The 27,236-nt window shown below is 37.6% G+C and overlaps 3 protein-coding genes, 1 long non-coding RNA gene and 1 pseudogene across 4 annotated transcripts; 2 read left to right on the forward strand and 3 right to left on the reverse strand.

Moving 5' to 3' along the window:
* Window positions 1–4,941: 4,941 nt before the first annotated feature.
* Window positions 4,942–6,123, reverse strand: LOC112096878. The gene has a single exon (XM_024181075.1). It carries the CDS (start codon window positions 6,121–6,123, stop codon window positions 4,942–4,944), a length of 1,182 nt encoding a protein of 393 aa, XP_024036843.1.
* A 290-nt stretch (window positions 6,124–6,413) lies between these two features.
* LOC112096879 lies at window positions 6,414–7,616 on the reverse strand. Its single transcript, XM_024181076.1, has one exon. The coding sequence runs from the start codon at window positions 7,614–7,616 to the stop codon at window positions 6,414–6,416; it is 1,203 nt and encodes a 400-aa protein (XP_024036844.1).
* A 512-nt stretch (window positions 7,617–8,128) lies between these two features.
* Window positions 8,129–11,607, forward strand: LOC18035695 (annotated as a pseudogene).
* An 8,375-nt stretch (window positions 11,608–19,982) lies between these two features.
* Window positions 19,983–23,583, forward strand: LOC18036350 (G-type lectin S-receptor-like serine/threonine-protein kinase At1g67520). The gene is made up of 8 exons (XM_006426926.2): window positions 19,983–21,323; window positions 21,431–21,523; window positions 21,625–21,729; window positions 21,892–22,106; window positions 22,197–22,407; window positions 22,523–22,760; window positions 22,901–23,051; window positions 23,161–23,583. Exons 1-8 carry the CDS (start codon window positions 20,111–20,113, stop codon window positions 23,473–23,475), a joined length of 2,541 nt encoding a protein of 846 aa, XP_006426989.1. The 5' UTR covers window positions 19,983–20,110; the 3' UTR covers window positions 23,476–23,583.
* A 537-nt stretch (window positions 23,584–24,120) lies between these two features.
* On the reverse strand, window positions 24,121–26,987 carry LOC112096745. The gene is made up of 2 exons (XR_002904599.1): window positions 26,870–26,987; window positions 24,121–24,550 (listed from the first exon to the last, which is right to left on the reverse strand). It is a non-coding gene; the product is annotated as an uncharacterized LOC112096745 (long non-coding RNA).
* Between the last annotated feature and the right edge of the window lie 249 nt (window positions 26,988–27,236).

The raw sequence follows: 27,236 nt of genomic DNA on the forward strand, positions 1-27,236 counted from the left end.
CCTCCACAAAGTTTCAGATTAGCACAAGCTGGAAAATCTTAGATGTTTTAGCTCATTTTCATGCCGTCTATTAAATTTTTATTTTCCACCTTGCTTCAACTCCAAGGTTACAAGATTGTTTGTCACTCAACAGAGGGGGAAAAAAAAAATTAAAAAGAAATCCTCCCCAATTTTTCCTTCTATAGTCACGCATCCGGCATAACTCACTAAACATTTTACCACTCATTAACCAGCTTTGATAGCTGAAGCTGCCTGTGTTATCTTGGAGCCCATAAACCACTCACCTTATGTAACTAACTTTTAACAGAAATTTGACCTGATTTGACTTAGGTGAAGCATGGGCAGCTCACGTGCTCTAGAAGCACCAAAGATTTAGTAGACGAAGTTTGGATTGAGCTCTCCTTAAAAATTGAAAACTATAAAGAGACAGCCCGAGTTCTCTTCAGAGATTTGGCTAATATTTCTTGTAAACTGTGAGTGCCAAGATCTAATTGTCAACAGAGGAGTACTCCATACAGAAAACTTAATTTTCAGATATTCATTGCCATCTGGAAGCTATTGGACCCATTAATCATGCTCTGCTAGTGAAAGCAATTAATGAAAAGAAGAAATTAATTAATACGTACAACCAGCGCCAATCATGTTCTGATATGCATATAAAACTGAGTTGAGATTTTATCCTCCTTAATAATACCCTAACCCTTAGACTTCAACGACTTAAACACAAAGCAATATTTTATATTCGGTTGGTCAAAGGAAAACGCTTCTGAATAATTTTCAAAAGAAATAAAATCCTGAAAGGTTTTGACTTTTTTTTTTTTTTGAATGGAAAGTACCTTCCAGGGGCGGATCCAGAACTTAATATTACCCTGGGCTAAATTAAAATTTTTATTTTGAAGCGAACATAAAAAATTATATATAAAAATAAGTACATTAAATAAGGAAGAACACTAAAAATCTTATCTCTCTAAATATGGACTATAAACAAAAATAATTAAAAAAAGTAAAAAAAAAAAAAGACAACTCGAATATGAAAACACTACTTTTCAATGATAGAATCTGACATTGCAGCCTATAATAATATATAATTATATAAGGATTAAAAAATCAATTAAGAATTTTAAATTAAAATAGATCAATACATGTAATTACAATCAATTAAAAATTGCAAGTAAAACTTTTATATTTGAAGTGAAGTACTAAATTACCAAACTTAATAAATTAAACATAAAATTTATTCATCCTTTCAAATTGTAAAGGTATTATTAGTCAAAAGTTTCAATAATAAACTAAACTCAATTCAGTAAAAATGTATTTGGGTGTAGTTGTTTCTTTGTCAGCGCTCTATCTCTCTTTAAAGAACTAGATATTGATGATTATTCTATCAAAACCTCCTTAAAATACTCAAATTTTATTTTCTAACTTGTCCTCTTAGTTAATATAACTAATAAATAAAATCTGAAAATTCACATAAAAATTTTATAAAAATATTGATAATTGTTACTACATGTTGTTTCTATAAGTACTTTTACTACTAGTGACGATGTTATATTACATTGACATTTTTTTTTCAATTAGAAGTTTTTAAAAATAAATTAAAGCAGTAATAAAATTTTAGCTCCCTAATGTTTTCAATCTATTCAATAAATATATGATTTAATCATTTTATAGAATAAGTCACTAATTTCAATTGAAAATAATATAAGTGAATAAGGGACCTATTTGTAAACAAAATAAAAACTCTATTGTTATATAAAATGGATGAAAACATAAGGGTAATTGGGTTAGGGACATATTTGAATATTAAATAAAAACTCTATTGTTATACTAAATTGATGAAAATATAAGGATAATTGAGTTAGGGACATATATGAAAATAAAATTAAAACTCTATTATTTTACAAATTGATGAAACATTAAGGGGTATAACGATTTTGTCTGGACTAGACCGGGCTACAGCCCGATCTAGCCCACGCGTAGGTCCGCCACTGGTACCTTCATTTTCATTTCAAAGAAGAAAATAAGTACAACAAGTGGGGAGGGTATGAACCCATCCAAACAAAAGTTTCGAGCATCTCTAGAGCTAGCTTAACTAAAGAGTGGGCTATCGCATTACAAGATCTATGAGCATATTGGACACAAACTGAGCTAAAGCTCTTCAAAATTCTCTGCACGTCTGAAATGGTCCAAAAGATCTCGGATCTGCAGCCCCGATTGTTGTTAACTAACTTAACAATCTCTTGAGCATCTGATTCCACAATCAAAGACTCTATACAAGCAGTCCTTGCAACTTGAAGCCCCCATTCGATTGCTTCTGCCTCTGCTAAACACACATCACCATAGAACTTGGAAACTTTGACTGCAGCTGCAATCACATTCCCAACTTCATCTCGGATAACAACCCCTAGACCTGCAATTTGCTTCTTCGAATTGGTGGCAGCATCTACATTAACCTTAAAGAATCCTTTTTGGGGAGGATTCCAGACCTTTACCATCGGGGGTCTTTGGTTACCTATATGAGTGGCTGCTGGAAGCTGGATTCTTCGGTAAGCTTCCAGCACAGCTTCCGCCTTAGAGACTATCACTTGGGGGCTTTCTTTTACTCTTTTAAAAATCCATTTGTTTCGAGCATTCCATATCATCCATAAGATCGAAACCAACAGCTCAATATCATCATTGCTTCTTCTCATCTTCAGGCCAATCAACAAGCTTAAAATGTCTTGATCAACACACTCTTTCAAATTATCCTCAAATCTGGTAATTTTCCAGATTTTCTGCACCACCTTACAGTCCACTAGAGCATGAAAAACTGTTTCCAGCTTGTTGTTACAAATTTGACACACAGGCTCCTGAATCACCTTCCTTTTCCATAGATTTTTGGCCGAAGGAAGAAGATTTTTTGCAGCCCTCCAAGCAAAAATCCTGATTTTCTCTGATATGGTGAGCTGCCATATTGTATTCCATTGGTTTTGCTCAGCTGCTGAACTTGTCGGCTTGGCTGGAAATTTCAGATTTAAAGCAATCTGATAGCCACTCTTAACCGAGTATTGGCCTTTTCTATCGTAGTGCCACATTACTTCATCCTTCATTGGTTTCCTTGGCAATCGAATTTTAACAATTGCTTCTGCATCTATTTTGGCAAAGTGCCTGTGAATTAGCTCTTCATTCCACCCATACTCTGCATTTATTAACTCAGCCACTAAAGCATCATCTGGTAAGCTTGGCTTGGAAATTGGTTTGAAGGTCAGGGGCCTGGGCAGCCAATTCTCTTTATGCAACAGAATGCTTTGGCCATTTCCAATCCTCCATCCATAACCCTTGGATATGACTTGCCGGCCCCATAAAATGCTTCTCCAAATAAAAGAGGGATTCGAGCCAAGTGTTGCCTTCATGAACTCTTTGTGCTGGAAATATCTTGCCTGTAGAGTTCTTGCCACGAGGGAGTCTGGAAATTGCAGGATCCTCCAGCCTTGTTTGGCTACTAGCGCTTGGTTGAAACTTGAAAACTCTCTGAACCTCATTCCTCCTCTGCACTTAGCCATACTTAGCTTGCTCCATCTCGACCAGTGGATGACCTTCTTATCGGTCCCTGATCCCCACCAGAATTTTGCTATTATTCGCTAAATGTCATCACAAATGCTCATGGGAATCTTGAAGACGTTCATTGCATATGCGGGAATAGCTTGAGCAGCCGCCTTGATCAAAACCTCTTTATCACCCACTAAGAAAAATTTGTGCTGCCAATTGGAGACTTTATTATGGATCTTCAGCTTAATATCAGCAAAAAAACTACTTCTCTTTCTCCCAATCATAGATGGCAAGCCTAAGTATTTTTCGTGTCTTGAAACAATGTTGAGCTGTAAGATGTCTTTGATTATTGCCGCTTTCCCAGCCTGAATATTGCCGCTAAGAAACATTGAAGATTTATCGAGATTGAAGAGCTGGCCTGAGGTTGCAGAATAGCAGTCGAAAATTCTCTTCAAATTTTGGCAATCGGTAACTGAGGCTTTCGTGAATACTAGGTTGTCGTCCGCAAATAAGAGATGAGAGATTTTAACCTCCCTCCTAAATGACAGCCCATGAATAAGCCTCTGGTGCTCTGCTTGTTGGAGAAGAGAGGAGAATGCTTCAGCCCCAATGATGAATAAATACGGAGATAAGGGACACCCTTATCTGAGGCCTCGTTGAGGCCGAATCACCCTGCTTACAACACCATTTATAATTACTGAGGATGTGACTGAGCTTATACACTTCATGATTAGGCTAATCCAATTCTGTGAGAACCCAAGGGACTTCATCGTTTGTTCAAGAAACTCCCATTCCAGCCTATCATAAGCTTTGCTCACATCAAGCTTCAATGCTACCAAGCCATTTTTTCTTCCTTTATAATGTCTTATCTTATGGAGGCACTCATATCCTACAATAATGTTATCGGTGATTAGCCGATTAGGAATAAAGGCACTTTGCATTGGCGAGATAATTTTGGGCAGTACATGTTTAAGCCTATTAGCTATTGCCTTAGCAACAATTCTATAAATAACATTGCATAGACTAATAGGCCTAAAATCGGTAACTTTTCTAGGCTTTCATTTTTTTGGAATTAAAGCGATATATGTGTGATTGAGCGGGCCTACATCACCTTGCTTGTTAAGGATGTAGAGGCATGTTGAGAGGACTCCTTGCTTGACCGTTTGCCAGTGTTTTTGGAAGAACACTGCTGGCAAGCCATCCGGACCCGGTGCCTTTGTTGGGCACATTTGTGTCAATACTTCCACAACTTCTTCGGGCGTGAATGACATTTCCAGGAAATACTTCATCTCCCTAGAAACTCTTCGAGATATTCCTGACAGCGCAGCTGCTATTTGAGCTTGATTAGGCTTGGATGTAGTAAACAGATTTGTGAAGTATTTGCTGAACTCATGCTCCACTTCTTTGGCATTTTCAATCCAACTTCCAGCTGCATTTTCGATCCCCCAGATTTGGTTCTTCTTCTTCCTTGAGGATGCCTTGTGATGGAAAAATTTCGTGTTCTTGTCCTCTCCCTTGAGCCAATCTGCCCTTGAGCGTTGTTTCCAGAAAAATTTCCTCGTCGACTAACAAGTTTTGGATTTGTCTTTCCACCTCTTTAATCTTATTCCCATCGACATACTGAACTCGATTAAGTTTGAGGCTTCGGAGCTGTTTCGTTAGTTTCTCCAACTTTTTTTGTCTCCCTCGGAATTCTTCTTTACTCCACAAAATCAACCTGGCCATAGATTTCTTGGCCACTTTTTGAAACACCGAAGCAGGATTTTCCATATTCCATCTTCCCTGCATGCTCCACTCTTCTTCAACGATTTCCTTACAAGCATCGTAAGGGCTCCACATATCTTCGTAATGGATCCGAGTGGCTTGCCTTTGGTTAAAATTCATCCCACAGCCCCTTGTTTGAACTTCCATCACCACCGGGCAATGATCGGAAGTCCAAGTGTCAATATTGGTAGCTGCAACATCCAAAAAAATGTCTCTCCATGCGCTGTTACAAACAAATCTATCTAGCCGTTCCTCCACAAAAGCAAGGTCGAACCTTCCATTACTCCACGTAAAAGGATACCCCTTGTAACCAATGTCTAAAAGATCACAGTCTCGGAGAGCTTCTCTAAAATCCGTAATTAAGCTTAACTGCCTCTCATTTCCCTCACTCTTTTCAACCGGATGAAGGATCTCATTAAAGTCTCCGAAGCATGACCAAGGGATGGAAAAGAAACCCGATAACCGCCTCAATAATGTCCATGTGTGCTTTCTCTGTCTCATATCTGGGTGACCATAAACTCCCGTACACCGAATAAGCTTCCCATTCTCCATCACTATCTCAGCATCAATGTGATGCTGATTGAAAGATTTAATTTGCACGTTGGTTTCAGACTTCCAAATTAAAGCTAGACCACCTCCTTTTCCGATACTACTCACAGCAAAGCAATTTTCATAATTCAATTTTCTACTGACCTCATTCATATGCATAGTCTTCAGCTTCGTTTCACATAAAAACACAAGGTGAGGACCGTGCACTTGGAGAATTTTCTTGAGAGCTAGATACATTCGGGGATTCCCCAGACCTCGAATGTTCCAACTGAGTATTTTCATGGCTTCCGGCGGGGCTGGCTACCAGCCCCCGCCAATATCTCCTCTAAGCTTGAAGTTGTAAGCTCCATTTCCTCTGTTGCTAACAACTCCCAGCTCATCTTGGTTTGTTTTGCTTTCAAAGAAAGTTTCTTTATTTTCGAAAGGCTTGGGTCATCCACTTTAGTTTTCTTTAGCTTCGAGTTTGGCCATGCTACCTCGCTAATTGGCCTTTTATGAGTTCATAGGCCCACGCTTGCTTCCCTTTCATTTTTTGTGGCACGTGCCTGCCTCTTCCATTTCTTTTTGTTTATCTAAGTTTGGGAGCTACCAGCCTTGGGGTATATTTTTGTTTCCTCTGCTTCCTCTTGGGCTGCATTTGAGCCCAAAGTCTCCTTGCGTTTTTCGGCCCTCACTACTTCCATTTTTTCCCCCTCAGTTGAGTTTACAGTTCCCACGTTGATTCTCAAATCTCTAGGGATTGTTACATTGCCAGTACTTCCTCCCTGCATTTCGCCGTCAGCCTGCTTCGTAGCCATCATTTCTGTCACACTCTTCATTAAATGTTGTTCACCCACCCACTCCACCTCACTAGTCCTATTAATCCCCTTAGTTTGACCCATTTCCTCCTCCCCGGATCCTAACCCGTTTTTGTCAGCTGGTTTCACTTGCTCTTGCTGAAGTTGTTGGGACTGATCATGGAATTCTGAACTTGTCGATTTTTCAGTTCTTTCACCTTCATTCTGCCATCTTTCTTTGCCTCGGTATTTCCTTGAACGTCCCCCGATCATGAGTGCATTCATCCACATCCCAAATGAGAGATCTTCTTTTGGTTGGCCTTGGTACTGAGCACACTCTTTGAATTGATGACCGATAATGCCACAGCAGAAGCAGAAATCTGGCAGGCGTTCGTACACTAGTGGCATTGGGATATCTGTCTCGCCCTCTTGTTTTAGAAATAAGATTTTCTTTAATGGCTGTGTTATGTTGATAAAAATCCTGATTCTTGCAAACTCCCCAAAGCAGTCCCCATTCTCATCCGTTTCAATTTCTTCCACTTTTCCTATCATTCCCTCGAGTTCTTGTAGAAAGTCCCTCTCCATACACGCCATTGGAATATTGCGTATCTGCACCCAGAAGGGGACATCGGTAAAAGCTTGCTTTGAAACCTCCCCAATACCTTTTGGTTCGGTGAGGACAATCAACGCCCTATCAAAATGCCACGGGCCTCCAGATAGCACTCTTTTTTTATCAGCTTCTTTCGCGAATTTGAACATAAATATATTATTTCCCAGACTGTCAATCTTAACCTCTTTAAAAGTTCGCCAAACCTGCTGTAAAGCAACTTTGAGCCCCTCTCTGTTGACTCCCCTTGAGAGAAGAACTTTACCCATCAGGCAGCCTGCTAACACTTGCCCTCTTTGTTCTTTCATGTTAACTCCCAACGACATTTTGCTTTTGTCTTCCTCTCTGATCGTGATTGCTTTGCACTTACGGATTAACTCTTCAGTGTCCATGGAGTTATTGCAAGGGATAGATTTGATAATACTAGTCACCTAACACGGAGACCCTGTAAAAATAAAACCCTCACCAACTTTGCTCTAGCCTTTACTGCACTTCAACTGAAAAACTTACGTAATACAACTAATCTGACTTCAAACTAGAAAACAACACTCACTCTCGGAGTGACCATGTGGGTCATACAGGCCCCTCAAGGTACTTCCATTCATGAGGCTCTATCAAAGAGAGAGAGCTCTCGTGAAGGAAGATTTAATTGTTGAAAGGTTTTGACTTTTGAATATGAAGTATCATTGAAAAGGAGTTGCCTAAGTTACGGTTCATGTAACTTACTGCCAACTCCTCTTATTTGTTTTTCAATGCCTTTTCTCTCTCCTCATGACACATGACTGCCAACTATTGGGTGTGTATGTTACATTAAATGTAACATAGCAAGCTCCCATTGAACAACACAGCGAGCAGCAAATAAAACAATAACTTCCATGAAGTCAATAGTCAATGCCGTCGGCTGATTCCTATTCCCCTCTGCATCTAGTCATAGCTCATATTTTGATTCATTTCTGCAAGGTACACACAGTTTCACTAATGGCTATCAAACAAAGAATTGACCTCCTTTTCAGCTTTTCATTCTTTGTTCTCTTGATGCGGCCTTGCTGTCCCCAGACGGACAAATTACTCCCAGGCCAACTTCTCAAAGATGGAGATGAGTTGGTTTCAGCTTTTGGCAATTTCAGGATGGGATTCTTTAGCCCCGACGGCTCGGAAAACCGGCACTTAGGAGTATGGTACTACAGGCCTACAGATCCATCAGTTTTGGGGGGGTACAACAGTAAAAGAAATAAGCCAGTGTGGGTTGCCAACAGAAACAACCCGATCTTAGATAAATCCGGAAGTCTTGCAATAGACAGCAATGATGGCAATTTGAAAATTTTACTCAACGGTGGAAATCCTATTGTAATAACTTCTGTAAAAGCAGAAGGTAATACAAGCGCTACTCTTCTTAAAACCGGCAATTTGGTGTTGTATGAGATGAATTCAGATGGATCTGAAAGGCGAGAGCTGTGGCAAAGCTTTGACTATCCGACTGATACACTTCTTCCAGGAATGAAACTGGGTATTAACTTGCAAACTGGGCACGAATGGTTTCTCCAATCTTGGATTTCTGATATCTCCCCTGCTCAAGGTTCCTATACCTTAGGCATCGATCCTAATGTCTCTAACCAGTTGATCATCCGGTGGCGAGGAGACATCATCTATTGGACTAAGGGGATTTGGCTGAATGGGGAGTTCGATTTTTTGGGTTTGGTTTCCGATGGCTACAACTTCAGCTACGCTTCAAATGAACATGAAAAGTACTTCAATTATTCTGCAAGTGAAACGATTACATCGTTTCCGGAACTAAGACTTACTGCCGATGGTCTCAGAGGTGCTCTTTCTGTTCATTGTCTTCACGAAATACAGTGTGTGAGTGTGAGTGTGAATGTGAAGCGTCCCAGGTGCAGAAAAGATTTTTCTAAATTTGAATACAAATATGGTTTCATGAATGGAGATGGATTCAAGTTCAAAGAAAGTGATAACATGACCTTAAGTGACTGTGAAGTCAAATGCTTTCAGAATTGTTCCTGTGTTGCCTATGCTTCCATAAATGCAAGCAACGATACAGGCTGCGAGATCTGGAGCAGTGGGACAAAGTTCACGGAGACTTCTTTCACGGATGATCATCGCATAATATTCATGGCACGTGAACCCAAAGGTAAGTCTGCTTATAAAATGTATGATACATCCTATGGGGATTGCAATGCCAAAAAAAAAAAAAAAACCTCTATTTTAAGATTTTCAATTTGAATTATGGGATTGCAGAAAAAAAATGGTGGCTATGGTTAATTGTTGCAATAGCAGCAGCTATAGGGGAGACCATGCTGTGTTTAATGTGCTATCTGGCAAGGAGAAAATACAAGGGAGAAGGTATGCAATCTGTCCAACTATACACTATTTTTGATGATCAACAGTAATAATAATCAATAGAAAATGATATATATTGTATTTCTGTTTTATTGTAGTGGAGAAGAAGCAGATGTCATTAGCAATTGCTGTCGGAACGGCTTTGTTGATACCGCCGTTGTGCTACTTATGTTATCTGATTTGTAGGAAACTCAAGGCCAAAAGGTGATCACTCGGAACAAATATTTTTAGTATCAATCGATCAAGAATCTGAACTAAACCGTCCATGAGCTTAATCACTAGAAACAATCTTTTATTTTTTATTTTTCATTCTTAAGGATGGACAAAAATAATTCACCATTACCTGAATTATACTTTTCTATTTGATTTCTTTCAATCAGTGGAAAACATTGTGAATCGACAAAAGCTATTACGCGAACTTGGAGATAATGCGTCACTTCCAACCATATTTGGGAACAGGAAAACACAAGCTAATAAAGATCAAACCATGAAGCGTGACTTGAAGATTTTTGATTTCCAAACCATTGCTGCTGCTACCGACAATTTCTCACCTGGAAATAGGCTTGGACAGGGTGGTTTTGGTCCTGTTTATAAGGTTCTTTTTCTCTTTGTGGTGCATATCTTTTTTTCAGTCGATACATTTGGAGTATAATTACAAATTAGAGACAAAGCCAGTATGATTTCAGGGGAAATTACTTGATGGCCAAGAAATAGCAATAAAGAGACTCTCAAAAAGTTCGGGACAAGGAATAGTGGAGTTCAAGAACGAAGCTAAACTCATTGCAAAACTTCAGCACACTAATCTTGTGAGGCTTTTGGGATGTTCTCTCCAGAAAGGTGAAAGGCTTTTAGTATACGAGTACTTGCCTAACAAAAGCTTGGATTTCTTTATCTTCGGTATGTCCCTCTTCAACATATACGTAAAGATTTTGCAACGATATATTAATTTCTCTCCCCACTAAACTGCTAATAGAAACATTCCATTTTTTTTTCCATTGTTCGATGAGACAGATTCTAGTAAAAAGGAATTATTAGATTGGAAGAAACGTTTCAACATAATCGAAGGGATTGTTCTAGGACCTCTTTATCTCCATAAATATTCAAGATTAAGAGTGATTCGCAGGGATCTCAAAGCCAGCAATATCTTACTCGATGATCAAATGAATCCAAAAATATCTGATTTTAGCATGGCTAGAACTTTCGGAATGAATGAATTAGAGGCCAACACAAACAGAATTGTCGGAACACAGTTGTACATTTATCACTATACACACACACTCTCATATAGACACTGTGAGCCTGTGAGTGCAAAGTATTTTGAATTTCCTATCAAATACTAATTAGTAATTAATAATGACGTTCAGTTTCATTTTCCAGCGGCTACATGTCTCCAGAGTATGTGATGAATGGCATTGTCTCAATGAAATCTGACGTATATAGCTTTGGAGTTCTTGTACTCGAAATTATAAGCGGCAAGAAGAACAATGGTTGCTATGACACAGAGCGCCCCCTGAACCTTGTAGGACATGTAAGTGTTTGATCATATACCTTTACTGTAAACGTTCATTCACAAATGGCCTTCACAAGTTTTGAGAAACTATTGATTTACTGAATCTGAAAATTTTCGCCTCTTTCAGGCATGGCAGCTGTGGAATGAGGGCAAAGCTTTAGAGCTAATAGATACAACATTACATTAATCATGCTCTCCTGATGAAGTTACGAGATGCATCCATGTGGGTCTTTTGTGTGTCCAAGACAAGGCAACGGACAGACCAACGATGTCCGATGTTGCTTCCATGCTTACTAACGATACCATGGCTCTGCCTACACCAAAGCAACCAGCGTTCTTCATTACTATTTCATCTGATTATGAAGAGCCAGAAGTTACTGAAATCATGTTAGAAGTTTGTTCTGTGAATGATGTAACAAGTTCGAGGATGGAAGCAAGATATTTAATAACACCAGCAACGTGATCCATCTACGATTATTTGTACGGATTTTATGGATTTATTTATTCATTGACATTATTTTCATATATACAAAGTACCATTATTATTATCTAATGGTGATTATTTTATTGCCATTGGCACTCAACCTTGGGCAATGTTTTTGACAAATTGGAACTGCGAATTTTTGGCAGCTTCTATTATATCCATGTTAGCCATGCTAATGCATTAAAATTTCAACTCAAGTGACATTCAAGTAAAATATGGATTTTATTGCACAAAGATTATAACTGTAGGTCTCCCTATATACATATATAAAAGAAGAGTGCTTATAAGTAGACGTTACTAAAATTGTTGAAGCTGCACAACTGTAGGGGCCTGAACTAGTGGTTTCAGTCAAGACTCTTTTTTAGTTGGCCACTTTGAGTTGAAATCCAGGGATTTCATTGGCATCACATAATCTAAACTCACCAATTAATGATTGGGGTAAGCTAGATCCCATAAGAAACTATCTGGTAAAGTATCTCAGTTGTAAGCTCTAAATAATGACCTTATTAAATTCAATACACTCTCAGCCTTGTTTCAGCCATGCTCCTTGCAAATTGCATACAAAACATGCACTGCAGATTCTCACAAATGTCCTGCTTTTTATCAAACCAGATAATATAAACCATACTCAACTCTACATAGGTACAACCGTAGAAGGAAAGCTAACCATTAAATGCGTAATGTGATTTCAGCAAAGTGAGTAGTATATAAATATAGTAAACGTCGGAAATGGAGTCTGGCAAACCAATTAGCTGCATATTTGACCAGCTGCCAAGTCTCCAAATGTTCCAAAGAAACACTTGCATTTTACAAGACAGAAATCACTTAAGTTGGTGGAATAAATAGGAATAATAGCTACTCCGGTCACAATTTCTCGTTAAGCTCAGAAAAGCACTAATCAAGACGCAACCATAATACTCCTTCAGGAATCAAAAGCCATCGATCCATCAATTCAGCTCCATTATCGTCACAACCTCGAAAGGGCTTGAAGCGTTCAACCTTGACATCCTTTAAATAATGTTGCCAACATTTGATATCACAATCATTGCAACAGCTTGTTTTTCTCTTCTTGAGATTGTTATCAAGCCACTGCAATTCACGCAAACGTCAAATAGCGCTGTTAACATGAAGTATGATTGTGATCTCAAAAAATGAGGAACAAAATTGCACTGCAGTCTCATTGACTTAAAGGCAATTAGATGCTTAGAGTTAACGTGCCGAAGCAAATCGGCATTTGCGCTCGTCCACGCAGAAGAAATTGGATAAAAATACTGAAAACGCCATCTAGCAAAATTTTATTATCAAATGGGTCTACACCCATTTGCAGGGCCATTGTCTTAACTCGTAGAGGGAGTGAAGGGGAACATCTTCTTCTGAGTTCGTCTAAATAAAAAAAAAGCCTAAATAAATCACAAGAAACAAGTAAATGGATAAAAAACAATTAGGAATCCTAAGTGAAAGTGAAAAAGACTTAAAAGAAATATCGTAATCAATTGTGTGGAACATATGAACATACCTCGACACATTGCGCAGCGTTTCAATTTGATTAGATGCTCCGAGAAATTTCTTTAAGCTAAGGAACCACCGAGTGTCAGGATGATCAGCACAATTAAAGGATACATTTCATGGACATGGAGCATTTGTTGATATAAAGGGGATTGGATTATCCTCAAATTTGAAGGAAAGTAAATTACGAGCATGAACATGAATTTCAATCAAACCAGAGCAGTCACAAAGTCTTTTAAGTGCTTAAGCTAATTACTTGAGATCATAATCCTTACAAGGGAAAAACAAAGGTTTACGGACAGATCCTCAAGCAAGGGACAATTTTGAAATAAGATGATCAAACTGTTGGTCTTTAAGAAAGGATTCAAACAAGATTAACTTTTTCAATGGACAGTTAGCCACGCTTTTTATAGGTCGAGGCACAATATATGGATCCGCATATCTAATGGTTAATTCTTGAAGACTTGGAACAAGAATTTCAACACTTTCGGGTGACAATGCTTTCATTGTTAAATCTTGAGTTTGCGAGTATCAGAGATGCACAAAAACTCCATACCAAAACAGAAGCAAATGGACAAATCTTCAAGTAAAGGGCATCCATGGATAAGGCTTTGGACCATCTGATCATTTATGTAGACTTTGTGCAGAGTAATCTGTTTGAGAGAAGGGAGACTTACGGTGAAAGTGAGCAGCTCAAACTTACAACCAACTAGCGTTAAAGAAGTTAACAAATTAGCAGAAAAGATTGTACCACATCCAACAAAATTTCATACTCTGATGGTACCACATCCATATAAAGGCTGAAGGATTCCATAAATAGGTACAGACTCAACTTGAAGGGGGAGTGAAGGGTGGCAGCTTCTGAACTCGTCTATATTAAATAAGACCTATATAAATCACGAGAAATAAATAGAGGCAAAAGGAAAAAAATCTGGATAATGGAAAGAAAAAATGGCACTAATTGTTTGGGGGATGTGCTTCGACGAAGACCAGCAGTGATGAACGGACATCTAGTAGCAGGGTCCCGCGAACAGGTATATCTTGTAAGAGTCTAGTAGCAGGGGAGCAGGAGCAGGAATATTCTGCTCGTCCACGAATATCTCATCCGCGAGGCCGATCTCCTGTTAGAGGCATAAAGCCATTCCTGCTAAGGGTTGAGTCGAGGAGACCCAGTCAACGACAGTTGGCGAGACGTGCTCTCCAATCCGAGAATCAAGGCACGAAGGCCACGCAACCACCCATGATTACAGAAATGGAGCATCCACTTTTGAGAGGTGGGAGGATAACGAGCGTGAATGGAGGGAAGGTCTGAATTCAGGAGAGGTCTATAAAAAGGTAGCCAACGAAGGTAAAAGGGTTAGAATTTTTGATATTGAAACTGAGAGAAAGAAAGCATTGAATAATCCAAAAAACAAGCCTTAAGATCATTGGCTAACATTCCCAGGAACACAAAACCTTTATTTCTGACTTGAGCGTCGGAGGGTTTACGCCGGGAAAACAACCGGCGTGCTCTGACTTGTTTTTGTGTACGCAGGAATTTCTGGAGAAGAAATCATACGAGGAGAGATCCTGATCGTGGTCGAGTTGATTGAACAGAGATCTTGGTCGTGGTCGAGAGAGTAATCAGAATCTCGCATCAACACTAATAAAATATAACAATCGAAGTTATGGCACATATAAACGTACCTGCTTATAGTTGAGAGATAAGTGTAGCTCTCCAATTTGATTGAAAGCTCCAAGAAATTCCATTAAATTAAGGTACCAACGGTGTCAATATCACCAGAATTCGAAAAGTGTACATTCAATGGACACGGAGCATTTGTTGATACAATGGGAATTGAATTATCCTCGAAATCAAAGGAAAGCAAATTAGGAGCATCAACATTGATTCTGTTCAAACCACTGCAGTTGTAAACTTCCAAATGCATAAGTCGATCACTTGAGATCGTAATCCTTTCAAGGGTTTCCAAGGAGATTATGGAGAGATCCTCAAGCAAGGGAAAATTTGAAATAAGATGATGAAACTCTCAGTCATTAAAATGGGGTAAAAATAAGACTAACTTCTTCAAATGTGGACATTCAGCCACGTCCAGCAGACCGGGTACTCGAGAAAATGAAAGTTCTAACTGTTGAAGATTGGGAACATCAATTTCAACGCTTTCAAGATCTTGGTACTGAAAATGAAATATCAAAGACTTGAGTTTGTGAGTTTCAGATATGCGCAAATGCATCAAACCAAAACAGTAGAAAAAGGACAAATCTTCAAGTACACAGCATTCATGGGCAAGGCTTTGGACCATCTGATCATTCATATAGACCTCATCTAGAGAAAGCCTCTTGAGAGAACGTAAATTTATGCAATGCGAGGTCTATTCCAACTTACAACCAAATAGCTTCAAAGAAGTCAACAACTTAGCCGAAAAGATTATCTGAGGTAAAGTGTAGACAGAATTTTTATCTGTTATAACCTCAAAATCCAGCTCTATTACTCCATAAATAGAAAAAAGATACTAGATTGGAAGAAACGTTTCAACATAATTGAAGGGATTGTTCAAGGACTTCTGAAATATGAATGTGCAACCCAAGAGGGGGGGTGAATTGGAATTTTAAAATTTATCCTAGCAAATCCACACAACAAGCAATCTAATGTCTTAATAAGAATTGAAAGCAATAAGTTCAATAAAAGCGCAATAATTAAAGAGCAAGGGAGAAGAGAAACAAACACACGAATTTTTACGTGGTTCGGCAATCTCCGCCTACGTCCACGCCTCCAAGCGATCCAAGCTTGAGGATTTCACTATCCAAGCCTTTCCAAGACTTCAACGATTACAATTGACTTCGAAGTGTCAATAAACCTTTACAACAAAGAGATTATCTCCCAATCTCTTCACTCAAGTGTCTCACACACTCAAACTCTTACAATTGAGATGAATAAATGAGGATTACAATGAAACTCACTCAATGAGTAGATATTCAAAAATGAAGAACAAGAGAAGATTCAATGTTTGTATTTCGCAAGTTTGAAGGCTCAAAATATCACGTGTGCTTTTTGTTTTTGCTTGTTGGAGAGCTTCAAAATGAGTTGGATTTGAGTTCTTATAGTTTGAGCCCGAAAACTAGTCGTTACTCACATTCTGGACGTAACCGGCATGCCGTTTAGCTATCCGGTAAGCAGCTTATATGTTACCGTTAAGGTAAAATTTTGAATTTCAAACTATCCAGCTTGCCGCTTATGAATCTGGTAAGCCGTTTATGCTCCAGAAGCTTATTGGTCGATATCCGGTCTGTCGTTGACGCTATCCGGTAAGCCGCTTTCGATTTGGATACATTCTGCCTCGTATCCGGCTTGCCGTTTATCAGTATCCGGCAAGCCGCTTGCTACAGTAACTGCTACAGTGAAACATTTCCCAAAATTTATAGTTTGACCCCAAAACTTTATAAAACTGTAGTATGTCCCAAAACGTTATGAAAGTTTGTAAATAGGTCCAATTTCAGAATTTTAGAATAATGCTTTGTCAATCCCACAAATTTCTGAAATTATGATTTCACCCAAACTTTGTGAAATTATAGAATGACTCAAAAATATTTAAATAGTTTCAAATAGGTCCAAATCCGAAATTTTAACAACATTATCAAAGCATTTAAAATAATTTCATTTTAGTCCAAAATACTTTAATTCCATAACATCATTTTCTTATTATAAAAGCACAATTCATAAATCTTTGCTTAATAAATACATGTGGTTTGTTATCATCAAAATCAATATTTATAGCCATATAGGCTAACAACTTCTTTATCTCCATAAATATTCAAGATTAAGAGTGATTCACAAGGATCTCAAAGCCAGCAACATCTTACTTGATGACAAAATGAATCCAAAAATATCTGATTTTGGCATGGCTAGAACTTTCGCAATGAATGAACTAGAAGCCAACACAAACATAATTTTTAGAACACAGTATGTATACAAAACACACTCGCTCTAGTGCACGCACAAACTTGTTTCCTTAATTTATAATACTGACATTGTTCAATTATTTTTCAGTGGCTATATGTCTCCGGAGTATGTAATGAATGGTGTTGTCTCATTGAAATATGATGTATATAGCTTCGGGGTTTTGTTACTGGAAATTATAAGCGGCAAGAAGAACAATGGTTGTTATGACACAAAGCGCCCACTCAACCTTGTTGGATATGTAAGTACAAAAAATATCCATCCACCTAAAATTTGAGCAGTATTAGTGTTTGGGGATGTATAACGACGAGACCAGTTGCGTTAAGCAAGGAGTTGCCCTGCTCGTAGGAGGGGGACTAGCACGTTATCCAGGATCAGAGGTCTGTTGTTTGTTATCGAGGAGACCCTTGGCTAGAGATCATGGTACGAGTAGGAAATTCTCTTCTAGTCGCCAAAAGGCATTTCCTGCAAGGGCCAAGGTCGGCGGACCCAGTCCATGGAAGTTGTTAGAACGTGCGCCACTCTCCGAAAGTTCGGGCATGAACCCCATTCAGCCACAACCACAACGCTCAAACGTCTATTATGGGGAACTATGGGGAGTGGTGAACGTGAACCGGGGAGGCCGAATCTTCAGGAGAGCTATTAAAGGGGCAATCGAAAAAGGTAAAAGGGTTGGACACTTAGACACTGAAATATTAAATAAAGGAAAATCCAGAGGGCATTTTTATTGAAACCTCGAGAGAATTCAAACAGATCATAGTACTTTAGAAATAGTAATAGAGCCACAGGATTAGTGGCAAGGATTTTCCACAACAAACCCAGATTGCTGACTTGAGCGTCGGAGGGTTTACGCCGGGAAAATCGCCGGTGTGCTCTGATTAGTTTTTGTGTGTGCAGGAGCTTAAAGAGGAAAAACAGTAAGCCTTATGGTCTAATACATCTAGAAGGAGCAGCGCGAAATCATCCCCAATCAACTACAAATTCAATTGTTGAGGACGAATTCTGGTCGTGCACGAGTAGACTTGAAATCCCGTATCAACAATTTGTTTATTAAATGCAAAATTTTCCCTGTTTCAGACTTGGCAGCTATTGAATGAAGGCAAAGGTTGAGAGTTAATAGGTGATTCATTGGATGAATCATGCTCTCCTGAAGAAGTGAGCAGATGTATTCATGTGGGTCTTTTGTGTGTGCAAGACAAGGCAATGGATAGACCAACAATGTCAGATGTTTCCATGCTTACTAACAGAACCATGGCTCTGCCTACACCAAAGCAAACAACATTTTTCATTAATATTTCATCTGATTATCAAGAGCCAGAAGTTACTGAAATCAAGTTAGAAATTTGTTCCGTGAATGATGTTACAATTTCAGGGATGGAAGGAAGATAAATATACCATCTTTGAAGATTTATGTGGATTTTATTTTCAATAGGTAGTGATATACAGTAATGCATTTGATCTATTCAGTGACGTTGTATTTCATCTGATTATTTGCTGTCACTCCAATGAGCTTCAATTTTCCAGAAAAGCTACTGATTAACTAAACCTCCACCTTATGCGCTAAGAGCTAAACCTCCACAATGTTTTAGATTAGCACAAGCTAGAAAATCTTAGATGTTTTAGCTCATTTTCATGCCGTCTATTAAATTTTTATTTTCCACCTTGCTTCAACTCCAAGGTTACAAGATTGTTTATCACTCAACAGAGGGGGAAAAAATTAAAAAAAAAAAAAGAAATCCTCCCCAAATTTTCCTTCTATAGTCATGCATCCGGCATAACTCACTAAACATTTTACCACTCATTAACTAGCTTTAAGAACTGAAGCTGCCTGTGTTATCTTGGAGCCCATAAACCACGCGCCTTATGTAACTAACTTTTAACAAAAATTTGACCTGATTTGACTTAGGTGAAGCATGGGCAGCTCACGTGCTCTAGAAGCACAAAAGATTTAGTAGACGAAGGTGGCGTTTGTTGTTTTGTCTGAAATCTGAATAGACCTGAATTAGTATGAATTCTGAATAGGTCTGAATGTCTGAATCTGAATAATATATTTATTTTTTGTCTGAATTTTGGAAAATAAATATTAAGTTGTTTGTTTTTTTCAACTTAAAAGACTGAAAATATGTACTTTTACATTTGTATCCTTATTAAATTTGAATGTCAAATAAATAATATATTAAATACCACAATATTTTAACATTTATAAGTAAAACTATATTCAAGTGAATACATAATTATTTTAGAATTTTAATATATAAAATACCATAAATTTCAAATTTTATCGTATATAATATAAGAAAGAAAAAACAGAGATATTTTTATGTGGGGTAAATATTTATGGGTGAGTTTTGAGATAGACATGAAAAATAAATTATAAAACAGGGATATTTTTTACATTAACAAGTAATTGACTTAATTCAGATTTCTCCATTAAGTAAAAAGTCAAAAAAATTAACTTATTTTATTAAGTCAAAATTATCTAAAAAGTCTTATTAAGTTATAAAAACAAATATTTCTAATTAACTTAATTAATTAAGTTAAGTCACTTTAAGTCATTAAGTTAAAAAACAAACGACACCGAAATTTGGATTGAGCTCTTCTTAAAAATTGAAAACTATAAAGAGACAGCCCGAGTTCTCTTCAGAGATTTGGCTAATATTTCTTGTAAACTGTGAGTGCCAAGATCTAATTGTCAACAGAGGAGTACTCCATACAGAAAACTTAATTTTCAGATATTCATTGCCATCCGGGAGCTATTGGCCCCCCATTAATCATGCTATGCTAGTGAAAGCAATTAATGAAAAGAAGAAATTAATTAATACGTACAACCAGCGCCAATCATGTTCTGATATGCATATATAACTGAGTTGAGATTTATCCTCCTTAATAATACTCTAACCCTTAGGCTTCAACGACTTGAACACAAAGCAATATTTTATATTCGGTTGGTCAAAGGAAAACGCGTGAGAATAATTTTCAAAAGTAATGAAATCCTGGAAGGTTTTCAATATGACGTATTTTTGAAAAACACAGCAAGCAGAAAAGTAAAGCTTAACTTCCTTGAGGTCAACAGTCAATGCTGTGGGCTGATTCCTATCACCCTCTACATCTATCCAGTCCTGGCTCCCTCATTTCTGCAAAGTACACACACAGTTTACTAATGGCTATCGAACGAAGAATTGACCTCCTTTTTAGCTTTTCATTCTTTGTTCTCTTGATGCGGCCTTGTTGTTCCCAGACTGACAAATTACTCCGAGGCCAACATCTCAAAGATGGAGACGAGTTGGTTTCAGCTTTTGGCTATTTCAGGATGGGATTCTTTAGCCCTGACGGCTCGGAAAACCGGTACTTAGGAGTATGGTACTACAGGCCTACAGATCCATCAGTTTTTGACTATTACAACAGTGAAAGAAATAAGCCAGTGTGGGTTGCCAACAGAAACAACCCCATCTTAGATAAATCTGGAAGTCTTACAATAGACAGCACTGATGGCAATTTGAAAATTTTACACAACGGTGGAAATCCTATTGTAATAACCTCTGTAAAAGCAGACGGTAACACAAGCGCTAGTCTTTTGAAAACTGGCAATCTGGTGTTGTATGAGATGAATTCAGATGGATCTGAAAGGCGAGAGCTGTGGCAGAGCTTTGACTATCCGACTGATACACTTCTTCCGGGAATGAAACTGGGTATTAACTTGCAAACTGGGCACCAATGGTTTCTCCAATCTTGGATTTCTGACTTCTCCCCTGCTCAAGGTTCCTATACCTTAGGTATCGACCCTAATGTCCCAAACCAGTTGATCATCTGGTGGCGAGGAGACGTCTATTGGACTAGCGAGATTTGGCCGAAAGGGTGGTTTCATTCTTATAGTTTGGTTTCGGATGGCTACAACTTCGGCTACACGTCAAGCGAACATGAAAAATATTTCAATTATTCTGCAAATGAAACGATTACATCGTTCCCAGTACTAAGACTTACTGCCAATGGTCTCAGCGGTGCACTTTATGCTGATGGCATTGTGAAGAGTCCCAGCTGCAGTAAAGATTTTTCTTATATTGAATACAAATATGGTTTCATGAATGGAGATGGATTCAAGTTCAAAGAAAGTGATAACATGACCTTAAGTGACTGTAAAGTCAAATGCTTTCAGAATTGTTCCTGTGTTGCCTATGCTTCCATAAATGAAAGCAACGATACAGGCTGTGAGATCTGGAGCAGTGGGACAAAGTTCACAGTGACATCTATCACGGATCGTCGCATAATATTCATGGCACGTGAAGCCAAAGGTAAGTCTGCTTCTAAATCGAAATGTTTGACACGTCGTAAAGGGATTGCAAAGCAAAAAGATCTACAACAATTTTGAAAAGTTTTCTTTTAAATTATGGGATTGCAGGAAAAATGTGGTGGCAATGGCTAATTATTGCATTAGGTATACCTCTGTTGTGTTCAATGTCCTATTTAGCAAGGAGAAAATACAAGGGAGAAGGTATGCAATCTATCAAAATAAATAATCATTAAATTATTCATTTCATTCATTCTTGGTATAATCAATAGGAAAATGATATATTGTAGTTCATTTTATTGTAGAGGAAAAGAAGCGGATGTCATTAGCCATAGCTGTGGGAGCGGCTTTATTGATACCTCTGTTGTGCTACTTATGTTATCTGATATTGAGAAAACTCAAGGCTAAAGGTAATCACTTGTACTATATATTATTAGTGTCACTCAATTACAAGAATCTGAATTATACCATCCACGACACTAGAAACCAATTTTATTATTTTCAATTATGGATTTAAAAAAATAAAAAACACTACCTGAATTATACTTTTCTATTTGATTTCTTTCAATCAGTGGAAAACATTGTGAATCGACAAAAGCTATTACGCGAACTTGGAGATAATGCGTCACTTTCCACCATATTTGGGAATAGGAAAACACAAGCTAATAAAGATCAAACACTGAAGCGTGACTTGAAGATTTTTTATTTCCAAACCATTGCTGCTGCTACCGACAATTTCTCACCTGGAAATAGGCTTGGACAGGGTGGTTTTGGTCCTGTTTATAAGGTTCTTTTTCTCTTTGTGGTGCTTATCTTTTTTTCAGTCGATACATTTGGAGTATAATTACAAATTAGAGCAAAGCCAGTATGATTTCAGGGGAAATTACTTGATGGCCAAGAAATAGCAATAAAGAGACTCTCAAAAAGTTCGGGACAAGGAATAGTGGAGTTCAAGAACGAAGCTAAACTCATTGCAAAACTTCAGCATACTAATCTTGTGAGGCTTTTGGGATGTTCTCTCCAGAAAGGTGAAAGGCTTTTAGTATACGAGTACTTGCCTAACAAAAGCTTGGATTTCTTTATCTTCGGTATGTCCCTCTTCAACATATACGTAAAGATTTTGCAACGATATATTAATTTCTCTCCCCACTAAACTGCTAATAGAAACATTCCATTTTTTTTTTCCATTGTTCGATGAGACAGATTCTAGTAAAAAGGAATTATTAGATTGGAAGAAACGTTTCAACATAATCGAAGGGATTGTTCAAGGACTTCTTTATCTCCATAAATATTCAAGATTAAGAGTGATTCATAGGGATCTCAAAGCTAGTAACATCTTACTCGATGATCAAATGAATCCAAAAATATCTGATTTTGGCATGGCTAGAACTTTTGGAATGAATGAATTAGAGGCCAACACAAACAGAATTGTCGGAACACAGTATGTATATTTTGTACATTTATCACTACACACACACACTCTCTCTCCCATATAGACATTGTGAGCCTCTGAGTGCATAGTATTTTGAATTTCCAAATACTAATTAGTAATTAATAATGACGTTCAATTTCATTTTCCAGCGGCTACATGTCTCCAGAGTATGTCATGAATGGCATTGTCTCAATGAAATCTGATGTATATAGCTTTGGAGTTCTTGTACTAGAAATTATAAGCAGCAAGAAGAACAATGGCTGCTATGACACAGAGCGCCCCCTCAATCTTGTAGGATATGTAAGTGTTTGATCATATACCTTTACTGTAAATGTTCATTCACAAATGGCCTTCAAAAGTGTTGAGAAACTATTGATTTACTGAATCTGAAAATTTTCACCTCTTTCAGGCATGGCAGTTGTGGAATGAGGGCAAAGCGTTGGAGTTAATAGATACAACATTACATGAATCTTGCTCTCCTGACGAAGTTACGAGATGCATTCATGTGGGTCTTTTGTGTGTCCAAGACAAGGCAACGGACAGACCAACGATGTCCGATGTTGCTTCCATGCTTACTAACGATACCATGGCTCTGCCTACACCAAAGCAACCAGCGTTCTTCATTAATATTTCATCTGATTATGAAGAGCCAGAAGTTACTGAAATCAAGTTAGAAGTTTGTTCTGTGAATGATGTAACAATTTCGAGGATGGAAGCAAGATAGTTAATAACACCAGCAACGTGATCCATCTACGATCATTTGTACGGATTTTATGGATTTATTTATTCACTGACATTGTTTTCATATATACAAGTACCATTTATTATCTAATGGTGATTATTTTATTGCCATTGGCACCCAACCTTGGGCAATGTTTTTGACAAATTGGAATTGTGAATTTTTGGCAGCTTCTATTATATCCATGTTAGCCATGCTAATGCATTAAAATTTCGACTCAAGTGACATTCAAGTAAAATATAACTGAAGGTTTCCCTCTCTCTCTCTCTCTATATATATATATAAGAAGAGTGCTTATAAGTAGACGTCACTAAAATTGTTGAAGCAACACAACTGCAGGGGCCTGAACGAGTGGTTTTAGTCGAGACTTTTTTCGGTTGGCTCAAATCCTAGGATTTCATTGGCATCACATAATCTAAGCTCACCAATTAATGATTGGGGTAAGCTGGATCCCATAGGAAACTATCTGGTAAAGTATCTGGTAAGTTCAATACACTCTCAGCCTTGTTTCAGCCATGCTCCTTGCAAATTGTATGCAACACATGCACTGCAGATTCTCACAAATGTCCTGCTTTCTATCAATCCAGATAATATGAACCATACCCAACTCTACATATGTACAACCGTAGAAGGAAAACTAAGTAATGTGATTTCAGCAAAATGGATAGTATGTAAATATAGTAAACGTCAGAAACTGAGTCTAGCAAACCAATTAGCTACATATTTGACCAGCTGCCAAGTCTCCAAATGTTCCAAAAAAACACTTGCATTTTACAAGACAGAAATCAAATAAGTTGGTGGAATGAATAGGAATAATAGCTACTCCGGTCACAACTTCTCATTAAGCTCAGAAAAGCACCAATCAAGATGCAACCATAATTCTCCTTCAGGAATCAAAAGCCATCGATCCATCAATTCAGCTACATTATCCTCACAACCTCGAAAGGGCTTGAAGTGCTCAACCTTTATATCCTTTAGATAATGCCGCCAACATTTGATATGAAGATCATTGCAACAGTTTGTATTTCTATTTTGAAGGTGGCCATGAAGCCACTGCAATCTGCGCAAACAACAAATAACTCTGCTAACATAAAATATGATTAGGACCTCTAAAAACGACAAACAAAATTTCAACATAGTCTTATTCACATAATAGCAATTATAGGCCTTATAACTACAGTCCCTGATCCAGAAACAAAAATGCAGGCATCCCTCCTCAAAGAACAAAGTTGGAAGGGGAGCATTCATCTTTCGATGATTTAGTTGTTCATTTGTACAGCAGAGTTTAGAACTTCTTTCAACCTGAGAGCTCAAATATTATCCTTAGATATTGTAAGTACTCTTTTCAGAACTAATCTCATTGAAACCCAACCCCTTTGTAAGAGATTCTGGCAAACCAATAACAAAAAGTTTATGATTTACAACACTAATCTTTCCTTCCCTTAACTTCTACATGAGAACTTAATTTTTCATTTCCTTCCCTTCCCTCTGCATATATAGGTAAGTTATTTAATCAACAATGATATGCTTAATATGAGACAACTATTGCTGAAACATTAATGCACCATAATAAATTGGCATTTGAGCTCGTCCATGTAGAAGAAAGACAAATTCTTGGGACAACAAATACAAAAAATGGCATCCCACAAAATTTCATGCTTTGATGGCTCCAGACCGATATGTAGGTCCATTGTTTTAATTTGCAGAGGGAGTGAAGGGTAACTTCTTCTGAGTTCATCAAAATTAAATAAGATCTAAAAAATCACAAGAAACAAATAAACAGAAATAAACAATTAAGAATGGTACGTAAATGTGAAAGAGCTTAAATGAAATATTCTAATCACTTATATGGAGCATATGAACATACCTCGACCCAACTCATGAAATACATATCTAGCATTTCAATTTGATTTGATGCTCTAAGAAATTTCCTTAAGCGAAGGAACCAAAAGGTGTAAAGAACACCATCACAACGGAAGGATACATTCCATGGACATGGAGCATTTGTTGATATAATAGGGCATGTATTATGCTTGAAATTAAAGGAAAGCAAACAGGGAGCATCAACAGCAACTGTGTTCAAACACACGCAGACGAACACACGCTGACACAAATTAGCAAGTGCTTAAGCTTATTACTAGAAATCATAATCCTTCCAAGGGTATAACAATGGTCTATGGACAGATCTTCAAGCAAGGGAAATTTTGAAATAAGATGATGGAACTCTCGGTCATTAAGAGGGAATACAAGCAAGATTAGCTTTTTCAAATGTGGACACTCAGCAACGTTAAGTACAGGTGGCGCACCAAATGTAAAAATTCCAAGAGCTAACTTCTGAAGACTTGGAACAACAATTTCAATACTTTGAATTTCACTTGACAACTCTTCCAGTGTCAAAATCTTCAGTTTGTGAGCATCAGAAATGGACAAAAACTTCAAACCAAAACAAGAGCGAAAGATTAAATCATCAAGTAAAGGGCATCCACAGATAAGGCTTTGGACCACCTGATCATTTATAAAGACCTTATGTAAAGTGATTTGTTTTAGAGAACGGAAACTTATGGCATAAGAGGGCTGCCACAACTTACAACCAAACTGCCTTAAAGAAGTTAATAATGTAGCAGAAAGATTGTTTCAGGCAAACTGTACTTTTTACCCCATTCTCTACAGCTAATTCTATCGATTCATCAAAGAGTGGAGTCGATTCTTCATCACCCAAGAGACTTACAGATATTCTCAATTTCTGCATACAAAACTTAAGCTTGGAGAACCGGTGCATGGTAGCTTCCGCAAATTTTATGATTTTCTCTAGACCTTCACGAAATTTTTTATTATCCCTTATCTTTTTAAGAACTTGAGGAGTAAAAAATCGTGGCGCGACAAGGAAGTCAATTGATCAAAATCAAAGACAGGGAATGAGCATTTAGTTGATTCCATCTCTTAGACAAAATCCTAGTGCGAGCAACCTCTTTAGCAGAGAGGTAGGACATTATTTGATGAATGATAAAAGTAGGCAGCTCCAAGGTTTGATCCATACGCACTGTCTCATTGATGATGTTCAACTCTATACTAACAAAATGCACATTTCTCTCTCTCTCTCTCTCTCTCTCTATATATATATATATATATATATCTATTTGCATCAAATTGAAAGAACATAATGGAGTAAGTATTCAAATGATAACAAGAATCAATATCAAGAACCAAAAATCCAGGACAATGCAAAGAAAACTACCATACAAAGTTTCCCAATTCACGAGTAATCATTGCAGCAAAAGCAAAAGCAAATTCAAAGAGACAGCGCTGAAAATTTTTCCAGGAAACAAAAGATGGGAGAGTGATAGTTGTACAAAATAATTACAGAGCCTGCCAGCCTTACCAGTAACAAAGATGACAAATATCTTGAGCTCAAATGCTCATACCCAGCAATAACGCTTTCAACAGAGAGGGTTTAAGGATTTTATTTTATATTAAATAAATATGTACAGTTGAGCAGAACAAAATGCAACTCTTCGTGTAGAGACGAGAGAGGAAAGGTGTGATATGGGTAATTTACACCTGAGTCCCTGTAGTGTTTCCAATTTGTCAGTTCGGCCACTCTTGTTTAAAATTAGTTAGACAAGCCCTTTGACTGGGTTGACCGGCCCACTTAACTGTTGGTTTTAATTAGAAGATATTAAAAGACTATTTTATCCTTAAAAAATTGTTACAACCGGAATTACACAAGAAACTACTATAGGGAAACT

This window comes from Citrus clementina, unplaced genomic scaffold (assembly GCF_000493195.1).
Source record: "Citrus clementina cultivar Clemenules unplaced genomic scaffold, Citrus_clementina_v1.0 scaffold_7, whole genome shotgun sequence".
NCBI classification, from domain to species: domain Eukaryota; kingdom Viridiplantae; phylum Streptophyta; class Magnoliopsida; order Sapindales; family Rutaceae; genus Citrus; species Citrus x clementina.

What these genes read in the sequence shown, in the direction of transcription:
- LOC112096878 (XM_024181075.1), bottom strand. Translation starts at nt 6,123, where the DNA reads ATGAAAATACTCAGTTGGAACATTCGAGGTCTGGGGAATCCCCGAATG.
- LOC112096879 (XM_024181076.1), bottom strand. Translation starts at nt 7,616, where the DNA reads ATGGACACTGAAGAGTTAATCCGTAAGTGCAAAGCAATCACGATCAGA.
- LOC18036350 (XM_006426926.2), top strand. Translation starts at nt 20,111, where the DNA reads ATGCTGTGGGCTGATTCCTATCACCCTCTACATCTATCCAGTCCTGGC. An exon ending in GTTTTGGTCCTGTTTATAAG is followed by an intron (nt 22,107 to 22,196) that starts GTTCTTTTTCTC and finishes GTATGATTTCAG; the next exon opens with GGGAAATTACTTGATGGCCA. An exon ending in CCCTCAATCTTGTAGGATAT is followed by an intron (nt 23,052 to 23,160) that starts GTAAGTGTTTGA and finishes CACCTCTTTCAG; the next exon opens with GCATGGCAGTTGTGGAATGA.